Source organism: Anabrus simplex, chromosome 5 (genome assembly GCF_040414725.1).
Source record: "Anabrus simplex isolate iqAnaSimp1 chromosome 5, ASM4041472v1, whole genome shotgun sequence".
Classification (NCBI taxonomy): Eukaryota; Metazoa; Arthropoda; class Insecta; order Orthoptera; family Tettigoniidae; genus Anabrus; species Anabrus simplex.
Window position 1 is genome coordinate 30,834,768 of NC_090269.1, and position 20,045 is coordinate 30,854,812.

Consider the following 20,045-nt stretch of genomic DNA (forward strand, 5'->3'; position numbering starts at 1 on the left):
TGCTCAACTTCTGGTGCAACTCTGATCATAGAAAATGACTAGTGTCATCGGCTGAGTTAGTATGTTCATCTTCTTGAGGCTCAGCCCCTGTTGAACCCAGTAAAATTCTGGTAAGGGTGAGGTTAATTCTAATCTATCATTTTAAGGCCCCAAAGAATGCCTCAGAATTGCGGGAGAGACCCCCGAATGCGTGCCATTCCTTAAAATTGAAGTGAATAATGAACCCGTAACTGCTCTATTAGACTCAGGGAGTGTGATTTCCATCATTTTGGCTGAATGGTATTCTAAATTAAAAACCGTTTGTAAGTTTCAGGACTACTGTTCCTCTTCTGTTAAATGTGTTTCGGCTAACTCATCTCCATTAGATATTTTAGGTTTCATTTTTGTTAAAATTTGTATTGCAAAGTTTACTTGGAAAGTGAAGTTATTTTGTTGCTAAACACTTGTCTTGCCCTGTAATATTGGGGACCGATTTCATGTCTTATACGGTCTGGTGCTCGACATTCAGAGCAAGTCGTGCAACTTCAAATTTGCTAATACTTGTAAGATTCCTCTTTTAAAATGAAAATCTGCATCATGTTCTTCTATTTTGCCTACCCAGGATGAGATGTTGTTAGATCTTAGACATCTACCTGAGGAGCAGGCTGAAAGTATTTGTAAATTGTGTCAGTCCTTTCCTGATGTATTTTCTGATACTCTTGGTGGTACTGACCTTATCGAGTACAATATTGAGGTTAAGGATTCGATTCCAGTTAGGTTTCTGCCTTATAGACTGTCCCCACCTAAAATGAAGGCTCTTAAGGAAATCATCGATCAAATGTTGAAGGATGGTATAATTCGACCTTCTAAGTCGGCGTATTCATCGCCCATTTTTCTTATACCGAAACCGCAAGGTGGTTCCGGGCCTGTGATTGATTACAGGGCTTTGAACCATAAAGTGGAGTTACAATCTGTGCCCCTTCCTGATCTTCACTCTTGTGTTTGATGGTTTTGGAAAGCCAAGTTCTTTACCATCCTAGATCTTAATCAGGTGTACAACCAGATAACTCTAGCTGAAGAATCGAAACATCTAACAGCTTTTGCCATGGATTGGAACTTGTATGAGTACAACCGTGTGCCTTTCGGGCTCCCCACGGGGGCATCTGTTCTTACTAGATTGCTAGATAGGGTTTTCTCGGACATCAAATTTGAATACCTGTATCACTACCTCAATGTCTGACTCGTTTACTGGCCTTCAGTTCAGAGGGTTCTGGGTTCGATTCCCGGCCGGGTCGGGGGTTTTAATCTTAATTGGTTAATTCCAACGGCACGGGGGCTGGGTGTATGTGTTGTCTTCATCATCATTTCATCCTAATGATGATGCGCAGGTTGCCTACGGGAGTCAAATAGAAAGACCTGCACCTGGTGAGCCGAACCCGTCCTGGAATATCCCGGCACTAAAAGCCATACTACCTCGATGATATTGTTGTATTTTCTCAGACCTTTGAAGAACACCTAGATCATCTAAAGGAAGTACTCAATCGCCTTCATAAGGCTGGGTTGACTGTGAAGTTATCTAAAGTAGCTCTTGCTAAACTGTCTATGTCATTCTTAGGGCATATTTTGTAGCCCAATGGTGTTTCCATCGATCATTCCAGAACACAGGCCATCCGTGATTTCAAACCTCCTAAGGACATTTTTTTTTTTTTTTTGCTAGTTGTTTTACGTCGCACCGACACAGATAGGTCTTACGGCGACGATGGGACAGGAAAGGTCTAGGAGTGGGAAGGAAGCGGCCGTGGCCTTAATTAAGGTACAGCCCCAGCATTTGCCTGGCGTGAAAATGGGAAACCACGGAAAACCATTTTCAGGGCTGCCGACAGTGGGGTTCGAACCTACTATCTCCCGAATACTGGATACTGGCCGCACTTAAGCGACTGCAGCTATCGAGCTCGGTCCTAAGGACATCAAAGGCATTGCCAGGTTTATAGGCATGATGAATTTCTTCAGGAAATTTATACCTAACTTCGACAACAGAGAGGCATCCTTAAATTTACTCCATAGGAAAGGTGTCAAATTTGAATGGGGGCCATCTCAGCAAGCCGCTTTTGAAGATCTGAAATTAGCTCTTTGTAACACCCCTGTATTAGCTATGCCAGATTTCTCAAATAAATTCAGTGTCCAAACAGACGCCTTGTCATCGGCGGCTGCTGCCATCCTTCTTCAGGAAATGGAACTCGGAAGGCGACCTATTGCCTGTGTCTCTAGGACATTATCGGCTCAAGCGGCCAAATATTCCATTTATGAATTTGAGGGTTTGGCAGTTTTGTTTGCACTAGAGAAGTTACGCCTCTATCTAGAACATCTCAAATTCAACCTAGAAACGGATAACCAAGCCTTAAGTTGGGTATTAGCTAGGCCGCATCGTAGAGGTCGTATAGCCCGCTGGGCCATCAAGATTTCTGCCTTCCAATTTGATGTGAGGCATATTAGAGGATCTGAAAATGTAACTGCGGATGGACTAAGCCGCATGTTTTCCCCTGAAGTGGAGACCGCTGAACAGGAAGATAGTTCTTCTCTTCCCACGCCCATACCTTTGGGTATTAATGCTATTCTAACTGATGCCCCTATGTTATTTTGGGATATTGAAAAATACCAACGTGAAGATCCTGTGCTGGCTCCTATAATGGAAACCCTTTCTTCTGGGGATCATGTGGTCCCTTATGTGTTGAGAAATGGGATTTTGTGTTACCCTTCGAGGCATGATCAAAATACGAAAGTAGTAGTTCCAGCTGTGCTTGTACCTATGATCTTGAAGTACTATCATGAGACCCAATTAGGGGGCATTTAGGCATCTTCAAAACTCGGGAAAAGATCCAAGAGATGTTTATTTGGAAAGGTATGGACGGTGAAATTAGAGAATTGGTAAAAGTTTGTAAATCGCTTTGTAAGCCCCCCTTGTCCACTAAGGTAGGGCTATTGTCATCTCATCAAGCGTCGCCCCCCCATGGAACGTTTATATATAGACTACGTCGGACCTTTCCCACAATCAAAGTGGAACACAAATAAATTTATTCTGATGTGTGTAGATGGTTTCACTAGATTTTCATGGTTGTTTCTGACTAAGCTGGCAACCGCTCAGTCTACAATATCTTGTTTGAATACTATTTTTGATTCCTTTGGTGCTTGTCAATATATAGTTTCTGATAATGCTAAGGCATTCACATCTAACTTATTCAGCTAATTCTGTTTTGACCTGTCTATCTCACACGTAACCACTTCTGCTTATTACCCTCAACCACCTCTGGCTGAGTGGGTCAATCGTAATCTCCGTTCTGCATTAATTGCATTTCATCATGAAGATCATTCCAGCTGGGATACATCCCTGCATTGATTGGCTTTTGCTTTAAATTCGGCAGTTCATGAGTCACACAAGTTCATTCCAGCTTCTCTCATGTTTAAGTTTATTCCTAACACGCTGCTCTCTAATTTCTGGTCACTTAATGATGTGTTACCAGAGACAATAGACCCCGATAATATTAGAGATCTATGGAAGAAGGCTAAAAACAACCATGAGGAGGTTAGAGAAAGATATGATCGTGGACGGAGGCCCACCAATTTAAAAGTCGGAAGATCAGGTCATGGTAAAAAAATTTGTTCCTTCGGGTAAGCTTGCCCCCAGATTCCATGGGCCGTGCATAATTTTAGATTTTCTAACCCCGGTTACATTATCGGTCAGAAACCCAGCCACAGAGGATATTTAGGGTTCACCTCTCTCAGGTGAAACCTGTGTAAATTCATTACTGATTTTCCATTAACCCCTAAATCGTGGGATGAGTCGTAGGTTATTTTTCTTTTAAGAGAAGTAATAAAATTCTTTAATGATAATATGGAGGCCTTCTGCCCTGCTTCTGTATGTAAATCATATGTAAAATGAACTGTGCAACCTTCCCCTCTGAGTATTACTGTTGTCCATTACCTTGTGGCCATTACCAAGCCCCCGTCTCCTTCATCCATGCATGGCTGATACACACTATCCATCAACACCGCCCACCCCTCTGCCTCCAACAAACAAAAATTGTACTCGCATGCTCCAGCAAAACAATCTCTGTCGCCCAGATATTATTGTTGCAGTACCCCCTCAGCACTCGGCGGCTGTGTCTCAACATCTGGCGAGCGATATCAGAGGGGGGAATGGGGCCACTCCACTCTAGGGACGACTCCTTCTGAACGCCGCACAGGAGCTCCATCCTTTCGGCAAGGGCTGAGGTGTGGTAACTCTACTGCCAACCCATCTGGAGACTGCACATCTACATCTGATCTGCGGTGACCATCACCATGACTACCCCTCTCATAGTTGTGGGAGAGGTGTATCTGAGGGCACTGGGAGGGTCCGGGCGACCTCACCTGGGTATCGGCAGCGGTGGCAGGTCTTGCCGTCAAACCCAACTGGCATATACAAGAATTCTACGATGGCCAAAAGACTCCAAATATGGTTTTCCAAACTAATTTTCAAACAAATCTTCTTCTCTCAAATTTCTTCTGTGTCACCCCAAGGAAGGACCTTTTGGGGGGGGGGGTCTGTACCGGGAGGTACACCTCAACTCCGCACATTCAAAAGAAGCACCTTAAAGAACTCTATCTATCAAACTAAACGTGAAACAGCTACTGTATGAAGTTGGGACATTAATCAGAAGATGTCACTACTGAATAACAGAAGTTTGTCATTTCTAAGTTTCCTAAATTGGTGGGATTTATTTTGTTTTGATTTGGTGTACATCAAGAAGTTTGAACTTTTTTCCATAGATGTCTCTACAAAAACTGAGGTCACGCACTCTGGTGCAAGGTGGAATAATTTGTTATTGAAAGAAATTTTGTGTTTATAGGTTTTCTCAAGTAAATTAACTTTCATTTAAAAAAATATATATTTCAAGGTTTGCAACACTTGATTCTCTTCCCACCAGCTTTTGTGCCTGGCCAATCAAAATTTGTCTGTAATTATTTTCAGCCTTTTACAGCAATTTTTCCCTAGTCAGATTTAACTCCGAAATTTTATTAGTAACTATAATTATATTATTAGGATTATTATATTCTATAAACATGAGTCTAGTGAGTTATTTACAGCTTTATACAAAAGTGTAACATCTCATTTTGCCAGATATACAAGATTTCTGGTCAAAATAATTTGTTTGTCATGTGCCTTTGTTCAGTGAAATTTTCAATAGGAAACATTTTTTACAAATATTTTGGATACTTCATTTAGAAAACACTCAAAATCACGGTACCAGTCTTATAACCAGAACTCAAAAAGTCAGTAATTTTCTAAAATATGTTGACAGTAAATGTAGGGAATATTTCATACCTGGGCCAAACTTGTCAGTTGATGAATCTGTTATTGGTTTCAAGGGAAGGATATCCTTTATAACCTACAGCCCCAAGAAACTAAGAAAGTAGGGGCTCTCTTTGTGGATACATTGTATCCTTTGTGCCTTACCACCGAAACTTGACAACTTGCAATGCTGGAGTTCACTCCAACTTCATCTTCACTTGACAGTTCTCTAAACTCTTTGTCTAATTCGAATAAACAATCATCGCCACTGCTGTCTAAATAAACATGCATAGGTATTTCTTCTTCATTCATATTTGCAGCTTTTATATCGCAAATTCAACTGAGACAATTTGCATTCACAGATAAACAAGCCTAGTACAACACGTGTGCAACACTACTCAATGTAAACACAGCTGACAGGCCGTGGCTGCGAGTAAACCATGGCGATACACGGCTACATATATCTCGTATTATTTCCATGGACATAAAAGAATGGCTTCCTTTGTGCCCAAAAATTTGCTCTAGAAACTCCAGGAATATTGATTGACTTCAATCAGGTCAAGTAACTTTTATAAATAACTTCTTAAGTAGAACGAAACATAATGTCGAGGTGACCTCAACGTTGGACCACTTACAATAAAACATGATGTCGAGGTAACCTCAACGTTGGACCTGAAAAGGTTAAGCAACCAATCACGGTTTTTTATATTTATTTGATTGTCCAATAAGAATTGGAGGTGTGTCAGGGTCTTGGCCCAGAGTTTTCTGGAACTTTCCTTTTTACTATAAAAGCCATGGGCTGGTAAGCCATGTTGTCTTTGTGATTGATCCAGTCTAGAATGTGTTTGTAACGGAGGCAGGGGCCGCTTCATCCATCTCCAGGAGGTCCACCAGCTCAAGGTAATGACAGATTCCAATTAATATGTGATAGTCTTTCGAAGCTAGTTCGAGGGGAAGGTTTCAAATCTTTAGTAATGTAACTGTTATTTTCTCAAATGTAAATTTCAAACTTGAAATGCACATTTAAAACTAGTTGATAGAACTTAACCAAAATCAGGTAAAAGAGAGTGAGGTCCCTCTTATATTTCCTCTCAACTTGATATTGAGGTGACTACGATTTTGTAACCTTTAAAACTATCTTATAATTTCTGTAATTTAAATATTTTTCTCTATCTAGGTCACCTCTGTCGTATAGGCTTAGCCTCTGTAACATCGGGCCATAAGCCCAGGTAGGGTTTTAAGCATTTCACGTAAATTTCAAGGAGTGTAAGTGTTTGTCTGCTATTCATTTTTATTTTCGGCCAGTAACTTTAACCGTTTGTTTTTACCAAAGGCCAGGTAGAATGGGTACTTGTTACTCCGTTACAGTTAACTCATTCATTTCATTTTTAGGTAATTAGACTGTTGAGCAGTTAAGACAGTGAATACTGTTTGTTTTGTTAAATGTAGGTTGTGCCTTTGATAGACCTAGAACTTGTAAATTTTGAGAATAACCTCTTGAAGTGTAAACTTGCAGAGCAAAGACCCTCCTCCACTGATGTGAAATTTGGGAGATCCGCCTCCTTGACTGTTGGTTAAAAGGAGCAAGAGTGCTCATGTAAAATTTGTAATTAGGGAGCTTCAAGCTCAGGTTGTTAATTGGATATTAGTTGATTATTTTGATTGTCCTAACATTGTTCTGTACCTGATTTATTACTTTTTGCTTAGCAAAGTGTAAAGTTTAAAATAGAAAAGAAAAACAAAACACATAAGGAAGAAATATAGCTCAAATTTTAAAGTTTTAAATTAATCTTCTGACTCTTCTATGTCCACCCATTCAGGCCCGCTCCTTCCTTGACCTCTGCATTCCACACAATCCCTGGAATAATAATAATAATAATAATAATAATAATAATAATAATAATAATAATAATAATAATAATAATAATAATAATAATAATAATAAATAATGTATTCTATTAGTTATCAAGTCCATGTTACATCCAATGATTCTACGCATTTATATACACACTTTTTGCACACCATTTACGGCACCAGGACCGCCTCCATCTGGTCCATCATTCTTTGTAAGTCCTCCTTCCACAACTCGTTATCCACGTTGCCTCGTCTGAAATCGATTAGCACACTCTTACACGTTCTTTTTAGTATGATGGTCTGTAGATAGGCCTGTAGCTGCTTGCTCACTTCCAATTTGTCCATGTGCTTCTTGAACAAGTTGGTGACTAGCCCGTCCCACGTTATTACCACAGGGACCATCGTCACCTTGGCTCCATTGTACATAAGTGAGAGTTCGTTGGCTAGCATCACGTACTTTCTTCCTTTAGTGGTTTCAGTCTGTTTTAGGATATTTTTGTTTGTGATTCCAACTTCAATTAATAGGATTTCATTCCTTACAAGGTCATGTATCATCAGATCCGGTTTGTTGTGTTCAATGCGAAGCTCAGTCTGTATGATGATGTCTGACTTTATTCTAATCCGCTGATTGGATATGACAATTTCTACTTTATAGTTCTTTATTTTCTTAGAATTGTCTGTCTGTCTGTTAGATCATCAGCCCAGAGGCTGGTCGGATCCTCAAATAGCACCACCAAAGGCTATGCAGTTATAGGGAAACTGCAAAAACCAATGGCAGAACCCAAATGAGGCGTACTAGGCAAGATGAGGAGTGAGGTAGTTTGCCATTGCTTTCCTCACTGGACCAGACGGTGCTACTGCAACACGACTGATCCTATGAGCAACACCTTTCATAACACTCAGGCACTAGTTATGCCCCAAATGTCATTACTCAGCACCGCCCATACCCCAGCAGCTTCCATATTGTCACAGCCATGGTTGAGACTGGGACTCCAGTGGTAGCTACGCTTTGCTCTGGACTGTGCCAAGAGACGGATACAAAAATACTGCATCCATCAAGAAATGGCAACAGGCGGTTCTTAGAATTATTCAGCCCATATATATATTTTTTTAATGAACATGAAATGCAAGCATCTGACAATGTCATTGTGGCGTTTCTTGTAGTCCAAATTAAGCATTCGTCCACATTGTGTTGCCAGATGGTCTAGTGCCTTACTGCCCTGGTTGCAGTGTGGGCACATCTGGAATATACTCCCATGACTAAAGAAGATGTTTCTGTCTTGTATCTTACAGAACATTCCTTCTTCCTGTGGAGATATATTCCCCCTCATTAGCCATAACGATGACTGTTTTATGTCTACAAATTTCTCCTGTTGTTCACGAAACAATGTGGAATGCATTGACTTAGTCATGATTCGATCCATTCGCATCTCTTTTTGTTTCTGCTTAACTACTTTTACCGTTACATCGTTTCCTTCCTCAATTAGGTATTTCCGTTTCAAATGTTCTTCAATCAGTCCAAGATGGGTTGCATTTCTTCTCTCACTTTCTGTGATAAATTTCGTTCTTGTGTTTGTTGATAAATATTTACATAGTTCAAGTAAAATCAATTCGGCCTTCTCAGAAACATTTTGTAGTCCTCTTCCTAACTCATGTCTTTTCAGGTACAGTCGTTCCATATTACCTGCTGTTCTGACAATATTATGCTTCTCAAGATTCCTCTCACCTTCAGATCAATGTTGTTAAATTCTTCATGCTTGTACGGGATCAGACCAATATAATAGTTAATAGTTGACAACGCATACTCGTTTATTGCTGCAAACAGGTTTCTCGCGTTCAACTTTGTTTGGCATACATTTGTTACCCGTGATTCGATCTTGTAGGCAATGATAACTTTATTCTTGGGTTTAATTACATTTCTCGAGTCTTCTAATATTCCTAGGTATTTGTATCCTTCCACGTCATTTACCTTCTCTCCAAAGATATGGTTCAAATTGATATTGTTCGCTGACTTTTGCTGACTGATTGTAAAACCCATGTTGTTGAGACATTGATTCGTCCACTGGCTTAGCTCCTTCAATAATAATAATAATAATAATAATAATAATAATAATAATAATAATAATAATAATAATAATATAAATGCCCGATTTTATCCAATCATTAATGAAATTACAATTATGAAATTTCATTTCACCATAACGTTTCTAAGGATATCAGTCCACTGATGGTATCACTCGAAATAGAGCAAGAGTTTGAACATGTAGGGATGCGAACTTAATACTAATAACATAAATAATAACATGTGTGTCCAGAACCCAAAATGATTATGTCTTGCTTATTATATCTGAGAAAGTTCCATGATCGCTGCTGCTTTAAGAGAGCGCAGTGCTGAGTTTATTCGCCCTCAGAAACATTTCACTATTAAGGCAAATACTGTGTGGTTATAACACAGGAAGCCCCATTAAGGATGAATGACGAGAAATCTCTATCTTGGTGATGTATCCTACAGCTCACTTCAGATAAATTTACTTGTAACTGATAACATAAAATACAGAATGCCGAATGACCTATTCATATGAGAACACGAAAACACACAAGCACAGATAGACAAATACAGTAAAATGTAAATATAATTTTAAAATAAATCCCTCTACTGTACTTACATTATCAGCAATGTAGAGATTTCAAGACAGAGGTGGAACATTCATCTCTTCCATTTACACACTGCTTGAGGAATCTTCGCCTTAAGAGTCACCAAGGTTTGATGTCGTCCTGAATTTCATCAGCCTTCCACATATCGTGTTCAGTTTTCTTAACGTGATTCACATAATTCCTCCAGTTATCAGGTGTGACACACGCTAAAACTTCCTCAATTAATATTTGCATTTCTTTCACTTTGAAGTCCATATTATGTATGCTCACATAACATTTCACCTGAACCCATACGAGTTCAGTAGGGTTTAATTTGCAGTGGTGGGGGCAGCCAAAGAGCTGTATGTCCTCTTTCTAAAGCAAATTCATCTATCTTATACTTATCGTATTTTCGGTTTTCCAAAGCCATAATGTCCATTAAGTCCTTTTTCAACTTTTCAGCTTTGTATTTAATATGATGTTCCCTCATCTATTATTGCATAGCACATTTCTTCTAGCTTCTTGTCAGTATAGGCTCCTACTTTCTGCTCTGATAAGAAGCATTGTCAATAACAATAATGGAATTTGGAAACAAGTTTGGAATTTTTTTTCTAAAAAGTATGTTTCGTAACACACTTCATCCATGTGCGTCGGCAGTATTTTTCTTACACAAAATGACATATTCAGTGTTAGGCACAAACTTGTTTTTGTGTTTTCGTTACCTGCGTGAACAATAGCAAATCGCAGCCCACGAGCGGTAGGAGTTTTCAACCCAATTGAAAGCCCTGCAAGAAAAGCTTGTCTTGGCGCTGTAAAGTGTTTTATCTTTCCACTCTTTAGCAACAGTTATTCCAGTGTTAGCCCAACTTTCGTCTGTATAAACAATGTTCTGGCCTTCTTCTCTGTATTTTTTAATTTGTTGGAGGTACTTATGACGCCCTTTCTATTAACAATGCTCTATTTCCCCTTCTCTCGTACACAAAGTTAATTTCCCTGAGAATAATACACAACATAGATTTCTTAAAATCGGGTAGTTCGGGGTTACTGTTTACAGAAGTGAGGATTGTGTTCAGAGATGGCGGTTCATTTCTAAGATAGAATTCATGAACAATGCGCCGTATTCCACTTCTGACAAAATCATCATATCTAATGAGTCTGGAATTACTGCGAATCAACCTTTTCCTTTCCCGCTTCTTGCCGGGACTCTAGAGTGGCCCTTTGCTGGCTTTTGAAGACGGACGACCTCAAAATTCCTAAAGCCTTCGTGGCTTCATGTACTACCCAGCTTACACTTTGTCCTGGATGCTTTGTTTTCAAATACGAGATGTATTAAGCACCACATGCCGTTACTTTCTCCTGAGAATCCGGCTCCATGGCTAAATGGTTATCATGATGGCCTTTGGTCACAGGGATCCTGGGTTTGATTCCCGGCAGGGTCGGGAATTTTAACCAACATTGGTTAATTTTGCTGGCACGGGGGCTGGATGTATGTGTCGTCTTCATCATCATTTCATCCTCATCATGACGCACAGGTCGCTTACGGGTGTCAAATCAAAAGACCTGCACCTGGTGAGCCAAATTTGTCCTTGGACACTCTCAGTACTAAAAGCCATACACCATTTCATTTCATTTCTCCTGGAAACTTCACCACTTCTCCTTTTCACATGTTCAGCCATAACTTAAAAATATTACTCGCTGACTGATTACATAAAATACTAAACAGACAAAAACAATATACACGATACACACAACCAAAACAATGCAACACATGAAAAATGAAACAATATATTTATAAGGAAACACTATGCACCCCAGAAAGACGATCACATTAGTCTGCCAAATATCTTCCTTACATAAGCAATCACTGTAATAAGTGGGACAGATGCAAAACGAGAAACATGCCGTGCTGACCTCACCAATGATAAGTCTCATTAATTAAGCTAAGTTATTATACGTGTTGACTACTGTGCACACTTCCGCACTATACGCTGAAATGTGGCGCGCAATGTGACAAGTATGGCCGGCTGTTTCATGTAGTGAGTCACATATGTAATATTTAAAAGGATAAACTCAAAGATGTCAAAATGATTTTACGTCTTCTTGTGAATAATATGGTACAACCAATGCTTGTTTCATAAGAAAAATAATACATTTTGATAGGAATTCATTATAATTCCTATATACTACCAATAAGACCTGCAGTCTTTTCTTAACTCTGGATGCTCTATAGACAGTTTACAAATGATGGAAAATTAAAGTTTATTGAGAAAGCACATGCTAATCCACACAAGAAAAGTGTGCAAATCGCCCATATGTTGGACATTCCTACAACAATACCGTAAGCAATGTGTATAGTTCGTGTCTATAAGAACATTTTTCCTTGATGGTTTACTATGGTGGTGTTCTTAAAATAATTTTTTTCTTTATTTATTTTATTAGTTATAATTGTAAACACTTGTTTCTTTTTTACATCGTAATTATTTTTATGTTCAAGCCTATCCTTAAATTTAACAGTGCAATTGTTTTTTGTTTTTTTAGCATGTTCCCCCTTTATGACGGTTTTTATTTTTCAGTCCACACAAAAATGTCCTAACTAGTTTTGGCTGCAGTAACTTTCCAGGAAATATTTGCTAAAAGAGCAGAGTACCAATCTATTAAAACACACTGGTCGCTCCAGCTATCGGTAAAAATTATTGTGAAGGCTACAACAATGAACAGTTCGATGATATAATCATGCACACAAAATAAGACTTACCTCACCAACAGTTTCCGTGTCTCCCTGATGCACAAGGAAGTAATGGAGAATAGCAATTCGGTTGTCTAGGGAATGGTCTTGCTTGAAGGTATCCACTAACTGTTGAGTTGTAACTATCAGTGGAACTAGATCAAATGATGGCATATCCAGTGTCATGGCATTTCCATGATGTAATATTGGCACAAGATGTGTGTACTGATAAGGTGTACAACCCATTAGAATGTGACAGCAAGGTTCATGATTAAGGCCTATATCTAATAGATGGGTAAACAACCCAGGAGCATATACAACCATGTGTTGATCTGAAAGAAAGAGAGAGGTGATTTTATAAACTTCATATATATATATATATATATATATATATATATATTTATTTATTTATTCAGAGAATAAACACTTCACCCATAAGGAGGTTGCCCATGATGACAAAGTATACTAAATACATTTATGACTATATAAATGATGTCTCAGTATGGATAATGAATCTTTCAAGGCTTTGAGGACCACATTTTTCGTCAACGACTCGGATAGTTTGAATCTTGAGCAGAATTCTTTGAAGAACTTAAGAATTGTTCCTCTTGCACCGATCATGAGGCCTATAACCTCAATGTTATCCAGTCCATATTCACGTTGGTAGAAGGAGATAGTTGGTTTGTACGTGCTTTCCTTTTCCTCATGTACTTCACTGGGCTGGTTAGCGTGCAATTCAAACCGAACCGTAGGTTCAATAATATATCCATTGTTGTTATTTTTGAAGGCTATCATATCAATCCTACGGATACTGCCATTCTTTGAATATTCATGCACCTCTTTGTGCATTATGTAACCAGCGTCCCGCAATGACTGAGCGATGGAGCTTCGTATTGCATGGTGTCTAGTAAGTTGCAGGGTTTTGCCGTAGGGACAGTATCCCAGGACATGAGAAAGGTTTTCTATCTCGTTGTGGCAATGCCGACAATAGTTATTGTCCTGGGACCTGCCTGGCACGGCTCAAACGGCTGCGATGTTAGTGGTCATCTTTAGAGCATCACATCAGTCACTGCATGACAGGCCATCATGGTGTGTTATCCAACTGTTCGCTGAATGGTTTTCTTTAAATAAGATAACACCTTATCCCTTTTGAGTCGGCCCCGTGGTGTAGGGGTAGCATGCCTGCCTCTTACCTAGAGGCCCCGGGTTCGATTCCCGGCCAGGTCAGGGATTTTTACTTGGACCTGAGGGCTGGTTCGAGGTCCATTCACCCTATGTGATTAGAATTGAGGAGCTACCTGACGGTGAGATAGCAGCCCCGGTCTAGAAAGCTAAGAATAACTGCCAAGAGGATTTGTCGTGCTGACCATACAACACCTCGTAATCTGCAGGCCTTCCGGCTAAGCAGCGGTCGCTTGGTAGGTCAAGGCCCTTCAAGGGGTGTAGTACCATGGGGTTATGTTTTGGTTTTTCCCTTTTGAGGAAGCTGACACCATTTGTGAAATTCCTGATCTCTCAGCGATTGTCTTATCATTTTTGGAATTTAATAAGCTGACGCAAGGTGAAATGTGCAAGGATTTGTAGGCATTTGTTACTCTCTTCAGAGAGATGTCTACTTCCCAAAATGTAAGGGTTGCTATTCATTTGTAGGGTAACAAGGGTGCTAATCTGTTGCAGGACAGCTTCCCACAGTGATCAGAAAAGTCCCAGACCTTTGAACTTCCGGTGTGTGTATCATACTATCAGGTGTGCCAGCAGGAAGCTGGAGGATTTCTTTCAGCATGCATTTTATCATTTTGTTGCTGTCCTTCTGAAATTTCAGAGGAATACAGTTCAGTGCAACTGTCTGAAATGGATGCATTAACCCACCAGATTTAAATTTTAAAAAATAAAAAAGACTCTCTGATGAGAGATAATTACCAATCTGGACTATTGCTGACTGCACTCTGCCCAACAATGTTTTGTTTAATGAAAGTGGAATTGAGGAGTAACCCCTATTAGTGAAGGTATTCAGATTGTTCCATCCAGTTTTTTGTATATCTAATGATAAACTTGACTGAAATTAGCATTACCAGTACAGAAAATAACTACTCATGCAGAATGCAGCTCTCCTTCTAGTCTCCTGTAGATCTACAACTTACTGTTATTATACTGCGTGGAAAGAAAGACACTTGTCATCAGTTACAGCTTAGGTGCATGGGCCCTTTTGTCATATAACCTAGGTAGCAAAGAGCTAATTCACTGCGATCATTTCATACATAATTACAGTGTTTCATCTAAGGATAACATCACCAAACATCCAAGCATGGAAAATATGGACTATGAGTCACAGATTAAAGACCAGCACATAAATACTGCAAACTACTGGTAGAACACGAAATTCACAGTCTGTGGCAACAACAGAATACTGAAGGACTGAAAAATATTACTATTATAAAACTAAAATTATAATTTACCTCCATGCAGAACAAATGTTGGCTTCATTGTTCGTGCCTGTGACCATAATATGCCAGGGATGATGCAATGTATAACACAACCATGATGTAAGAGGGTGACAGAATACGCAAAATGAACTGTATTTGAAGCATCAACAGGTCCTCCAACTTCAGACATTGGTGGTTTAACAGGCTGAAAAGTCAAAATCATAACTTTTTGTAGCAACATATTTCCCCCCAAGGAAATAAGAATGTAAATACCATTAGAGGATGTCATTATATCCTTTATTACTACATAACATTGTTTTTGTAATTTCATAATTTCATTTTAATATTTATTTATTTATTTATTTATTTATTTATTTATTTATTTATTTATTGAATTAATAATATGATTAGGTTATTACTCACTTTCTGGCAAGTGCTTAAGGAAATGACAGTACCAAGTCATCTTATACAATTATACAATTAATAAAATCATTGTATACCAATAACAAGGCATACATTAGGATCGATGGGAAGTTAACAGAGCCCTTTAAGGTTGGAAAAGGTGTTGGACAGGGATAAATTTTGTCAACCTGTGCTACGCAGACTGACAGGTTCGGTGAAGAAGCAGACCTTAAATTAAACCTAGCCAAGTGTGACTTATAAAAAATATAGATCCCAAGGAAGAAATAGTCTACTTAGGAGTTTGCATTTCCAATGAGGGAAATAATGAAGGTGAAATTTAAAGAAAAATAAGTATGGCTAAGAATGTACTGTTTGGTCTAAAAAACATATGGAGAGATCATCGTATTACCAAGGAAACAAAGAACTTTGGTATTTCCTATCACATCTATGGCTCTTAGTCCTGGACTATATATAAAAATATTGCTTGCAATAGGAGAATCGAATCCTTCAAGATGATGTTCTATCGAAGAATGCTACATACAGAAGTAGTAAGAAGAATGAATGACTACATTCTGAAGGCACTAAGGATTGCCCCTAATACATGCCTACTCTCAAATATCCAATGAAATTTTTCGGCCATATCATCTGGTGAGATGGCATTGAGAAGCATATCATCCAGGGTAAAGTTGATGGAAAACTGCTGAGGGGACATGCCCCGAACCAGTACAACTAGATGGCTTGTTAGATATTCCTGGATATAATATCTTTTAGAATTTTCAGACTTTGAGTCTTTTAAGTTGCTTATGTGAGTATAAAGTTTAATTATCTATTTTACAATTATATTTTCCGTAACTGAGTTTTCCAAAGCTCATTTCTATTCAAATTAATTTTTGTAATTGAGACCTGTGGAGAATCTCTTTCAAAGAAATGTTTACTGTATGATGTAAAATATTATTGTAGAATATTTTATTTGTATTCCCTTTATCTTCCTAACCTGTATGGTGTAAAATATTATTGTAGAATATTTTATTTGTATTCCCTTTATCTACCTAAGTAACTACTAGATTGTAAATTATTATTATTCAGTGATATTTGGTAATGTTCTGGAAATGTTGTGATGCGGACTTTTGGAACAGGGTGCATTGGCCCCCATCGATTCTAGAAGCATGTCTTTACTAATTCTGGAAGATGGAAGGTTCACGATTAGGGTTTGCCATGTTCTGGTTCATGTTTGTGGGTTACTGTAGTCACGTCCTAGTTCGTGAGCCATGGGCAACGGCTGAGTGGCCTAGTAAGTGGCCCTGAGAGTCGGGATACCAGTTGCTATGGAATGGGAGTGGGCATCTCGGACATATTCTGAGTCATGGCCCTCCTTGTGCTCAGGCGGCTAGGACGATACAATTCACCGGTGGTCCATAACCCGTTAGAGGAGAGATCCTCACTTGGACTATGTGCAAGTAGGGTAGCATCCTGCTTCATGAATTTACCAAGCTCACAACATTTTAAGCAAGTCTCGGACCTATGGGAGTAATGGAGTCCCACTCCCATTTGACAGGCGAGGGACTCCTTGGAAACGGCGAACGAAATGGAATTCGATGGGGAGCTATCAATATTAATGGGGCTTATGGAAGAAAGAAGGTAGAACTGGCTGAGTCAGCAAAGATGCATCTGGATGTGCTAGGAGTAAGTGATATTCGGGTAAGGGGAGATAACGAGGAAGAGATAGGAGATTATAAAGTGTACTTGACGGGTGTTAGAAAAGGAAGGGCAGAGTCTGGGGTAGGGCTCTTTATCAGGAATACCATTGCACGCAACGTACTTTCTGTTAGGCACGTAAATGAGCGAATGATGTGGGTAGATTTGTCAGTTGGAGGAATTAGGACAAGAATTGTGCCCGTGTATTCATCATGTGAGGGTGCAGATTAGGATGAAGTTGACAAGTTTTATGAAGCACTGAGTGACATCGTGGTCAGGGTCGACAGCAAGGATAGAATAGTGCTAATGGGCAATTTCAATGCGAGAGTTGGGAACAGAACTGAAGGATACGAAAGGGTGATTGGTAAATGTGGGGAAGATATGGAAGCTAATGTGAATGGGAAGCGTTTGCTGGACTTCTGTGCTAGTATGGGTTTAGCTGTTATGAATACGTTCTTCAAGCACAAGGCTATTCACTGCTATACATGGGAGGGTAGGGGTACCAGATCCATAATAGACTACCGTATATCTTAACAGACGTTGAATTCAGGAAATCTGTTAGGAATGTACGAGTTTTTAGTGGATTTTTCGATGATACAGACCACTATCTGATCTGTAGTGAAATAAGTATCTCTAGGCCTAGGGTAGAGAAAGTGAAATCTGTCTGCAAAACGAATAAGGGTAGAAAATCTCCAGGATGAGGAAATTAGAAGTACATGGATATGATTAGTGAGAAGTTTCGAACAGTAGACAGTAAGCAGGTTCAGGATATAGAAAGTGAATGGGTGGCATACAGGGATGCTGGAGTAGAAACAGCAAGGGAATGCCTAGGAACAACTGTGTGTAAAGATGGGAAAAGGCGAACATCTTGGTGGAATGATGAAGTGAGAGCAGCTTGTAAACATAAAAAGAAGGCTTATCAGAAATGGCTCCAAACAAGGGCCGAGGCAGACAGGGATTTGTACGTAGATGAAAGAAACAAATAGTTGTTGAATCCAAAAAGAAGTCATGGGAAGATTTTGGTAATAACCTGGAAAGGCTAGATCAAGAAGCAGGGAAACCTTTCTGGACAGTAATAAAGAATCTTAGCAAGGGAGGGAAAAAGGAAATGAACAGTGTTTTGAGTAATTCAGGTGAACTCATAATAGATCCCAGGGAATCACTGGAGAAGAGGAGGGAATATTCTGAACATCTTCTCAACATAAAAGGAAATCATCCTAGTGGTGTTGCGAACAGCCAAGCTCATGGGAAGGAGGAAAATGATGGTGAAATTATGCTTGAGGAAGTGGAAAGGATGGTAAATAAACTCCATTGTCATAAGGCAGCTGGAATAGATGAAATTAGACCTGAAATGGTGAAGTATAGTGAGAAGGCAGGGATGAAATGGCTTCATAGAGTAGTAAAATTAGCGTGAAGTGTTGGTAAGGTACCTTCAGATTGGACAAAAGCAGTAATTGCACCTATCTATAAGCAAGGGAACAGGAAGGATTGCAACAACTCTCGAGGTATCTCATTGATTAGTATACCAGGCAAAGTATTCACTGGCATCTTGGAAGGGAGGGTGCGATCATCGTTGAGAGGAAATTGGATGAAAACCAGTGTGGTTTCAGACCACAGAGAGGCTGTCAGGATCAGATTTTCAGTATGCGCCAGGTAATTGAAAAATGCTATGAGAGGAATAGGCAGTTGTATTTATGTTTCGTAGATCTAGAGAGAGCATATGACAGGGTACCGACCGAAAAGATGTTCACTATACTGGGGGTATGAGTATGGTATGAAAATTAGCCTCTCAAAGACTAAATTGATGTCAGTAGGTAAGAAATTCAACAGAATTGAATGTCAGATTGGTGATACAAAGCTAGACCAAGTCGATAATTTCAAGTATTTAGGTTGTGTGTTCTCCCAGGATGGTAATATAGTAAGTGAGATTGAATCAAGATGTAGTAAAGCTAATGCAGTGAGCTCGCAGTTGCGATCAGCAGTATTCTGTAAGAAGGAAGTCAGCTCCCAGATGAAACTACCTTTACATCGGTCTGTTTTCAGACCAACTTTGCTTTACAGGAGCGAAAGCTGGGTGGACTCAGGATATCTTATTCACTAAAAAGGTGTGGTTATTGTTGTAAATGTGTTCTGCAAAAGCTGAATATCTGTTGTACTTCATTGCCTTGAAATGTTCTTGATATCTTTGATTTAAGGTTCGCCTAGGTCTTCTTATATAAAACATTTTACAGGGATCGAAAAGGACATGAAATTCATTTTTAAGGGTAATTATGGATTTGAATTAAATACACATGAAAACATTCAGATATTTTTGGTGCAGACAAGGGATCCAGATAAAATTTTTAATGAAACAGTCACAAGCAACATTTTGTTTACAATCTTGAGTTGACGTAACATCAGGTGCTTCCACCGTAACCTTGAGGTGACGTAACATCATGTGCTTGCAACGCGTTTTTGTACTTAAAGCTGAACGTTTGTTAGTCCTCGACCAACAGCCTGAGCACGAGGAAAAGCCAGCCCTTCCTATGGTATGTCCATACCTTTTACAACAACATTGTAAGTTTATATGTATTATTTACATACTTTTACATAGGTTTTTCTTTTTCTTATTTACAGTTGATGTCAACAGGGCTACATTTCAAACTCATTTTAACTAATTTTGATGACACACTCATGTGGAATTAAATTTAAATTCTAACACATGATGGACCATAGTGTCTGAAAACCAGTTATGTTTTAAAAAAGTGTGTGCTGATACAATTGTATATAATTAATAATAATAAAAAATTAACTACATCAGCACTGTTAATAAGAAATGGCTTTGATATTTTATAATGATTATAATTTCTTTATAATGTTTATTTTGGAAAATAATATCTTGGAATCAAGGGATCACCGTTGAATTTTCTGGAAACCCACAACCTTCGTATCCCAATAGCCCTGGGAGGTTTCCCAGACCCACTCCACATTCCTTTATTATAGTCGTCACATTGCCCAACCTGAT

The 20,045-nt window shown here is 39.1% G+C and overlaps 1 protein-coding gene across 1 annotated transcript in view; it reads right to left on the bottom strand.

The window, feature by feature from the left end:
- Positions 1–20,045, bottom strand: part of pigeon (protein) — a 251,647-nt gene that overhangs the window by 110,848 nt on the left and 120,754 nt on the right. The window contains exons 8-9 of the mRNA XM_067146828.2: positions 14,978–15,149; positions 12,552–12,853 (exon numbers count right to left, since the gene is read on the bottom strand). Coding sequence (XP_067002929.2) covers positions 12,552–12,853; positions 14,978–15,149 — 474 coding nt within the window. The remainder of the gene's footprint in view (positions 1–12,551; positions 12,854–14,977; positions 15,150–20,045) is intronic.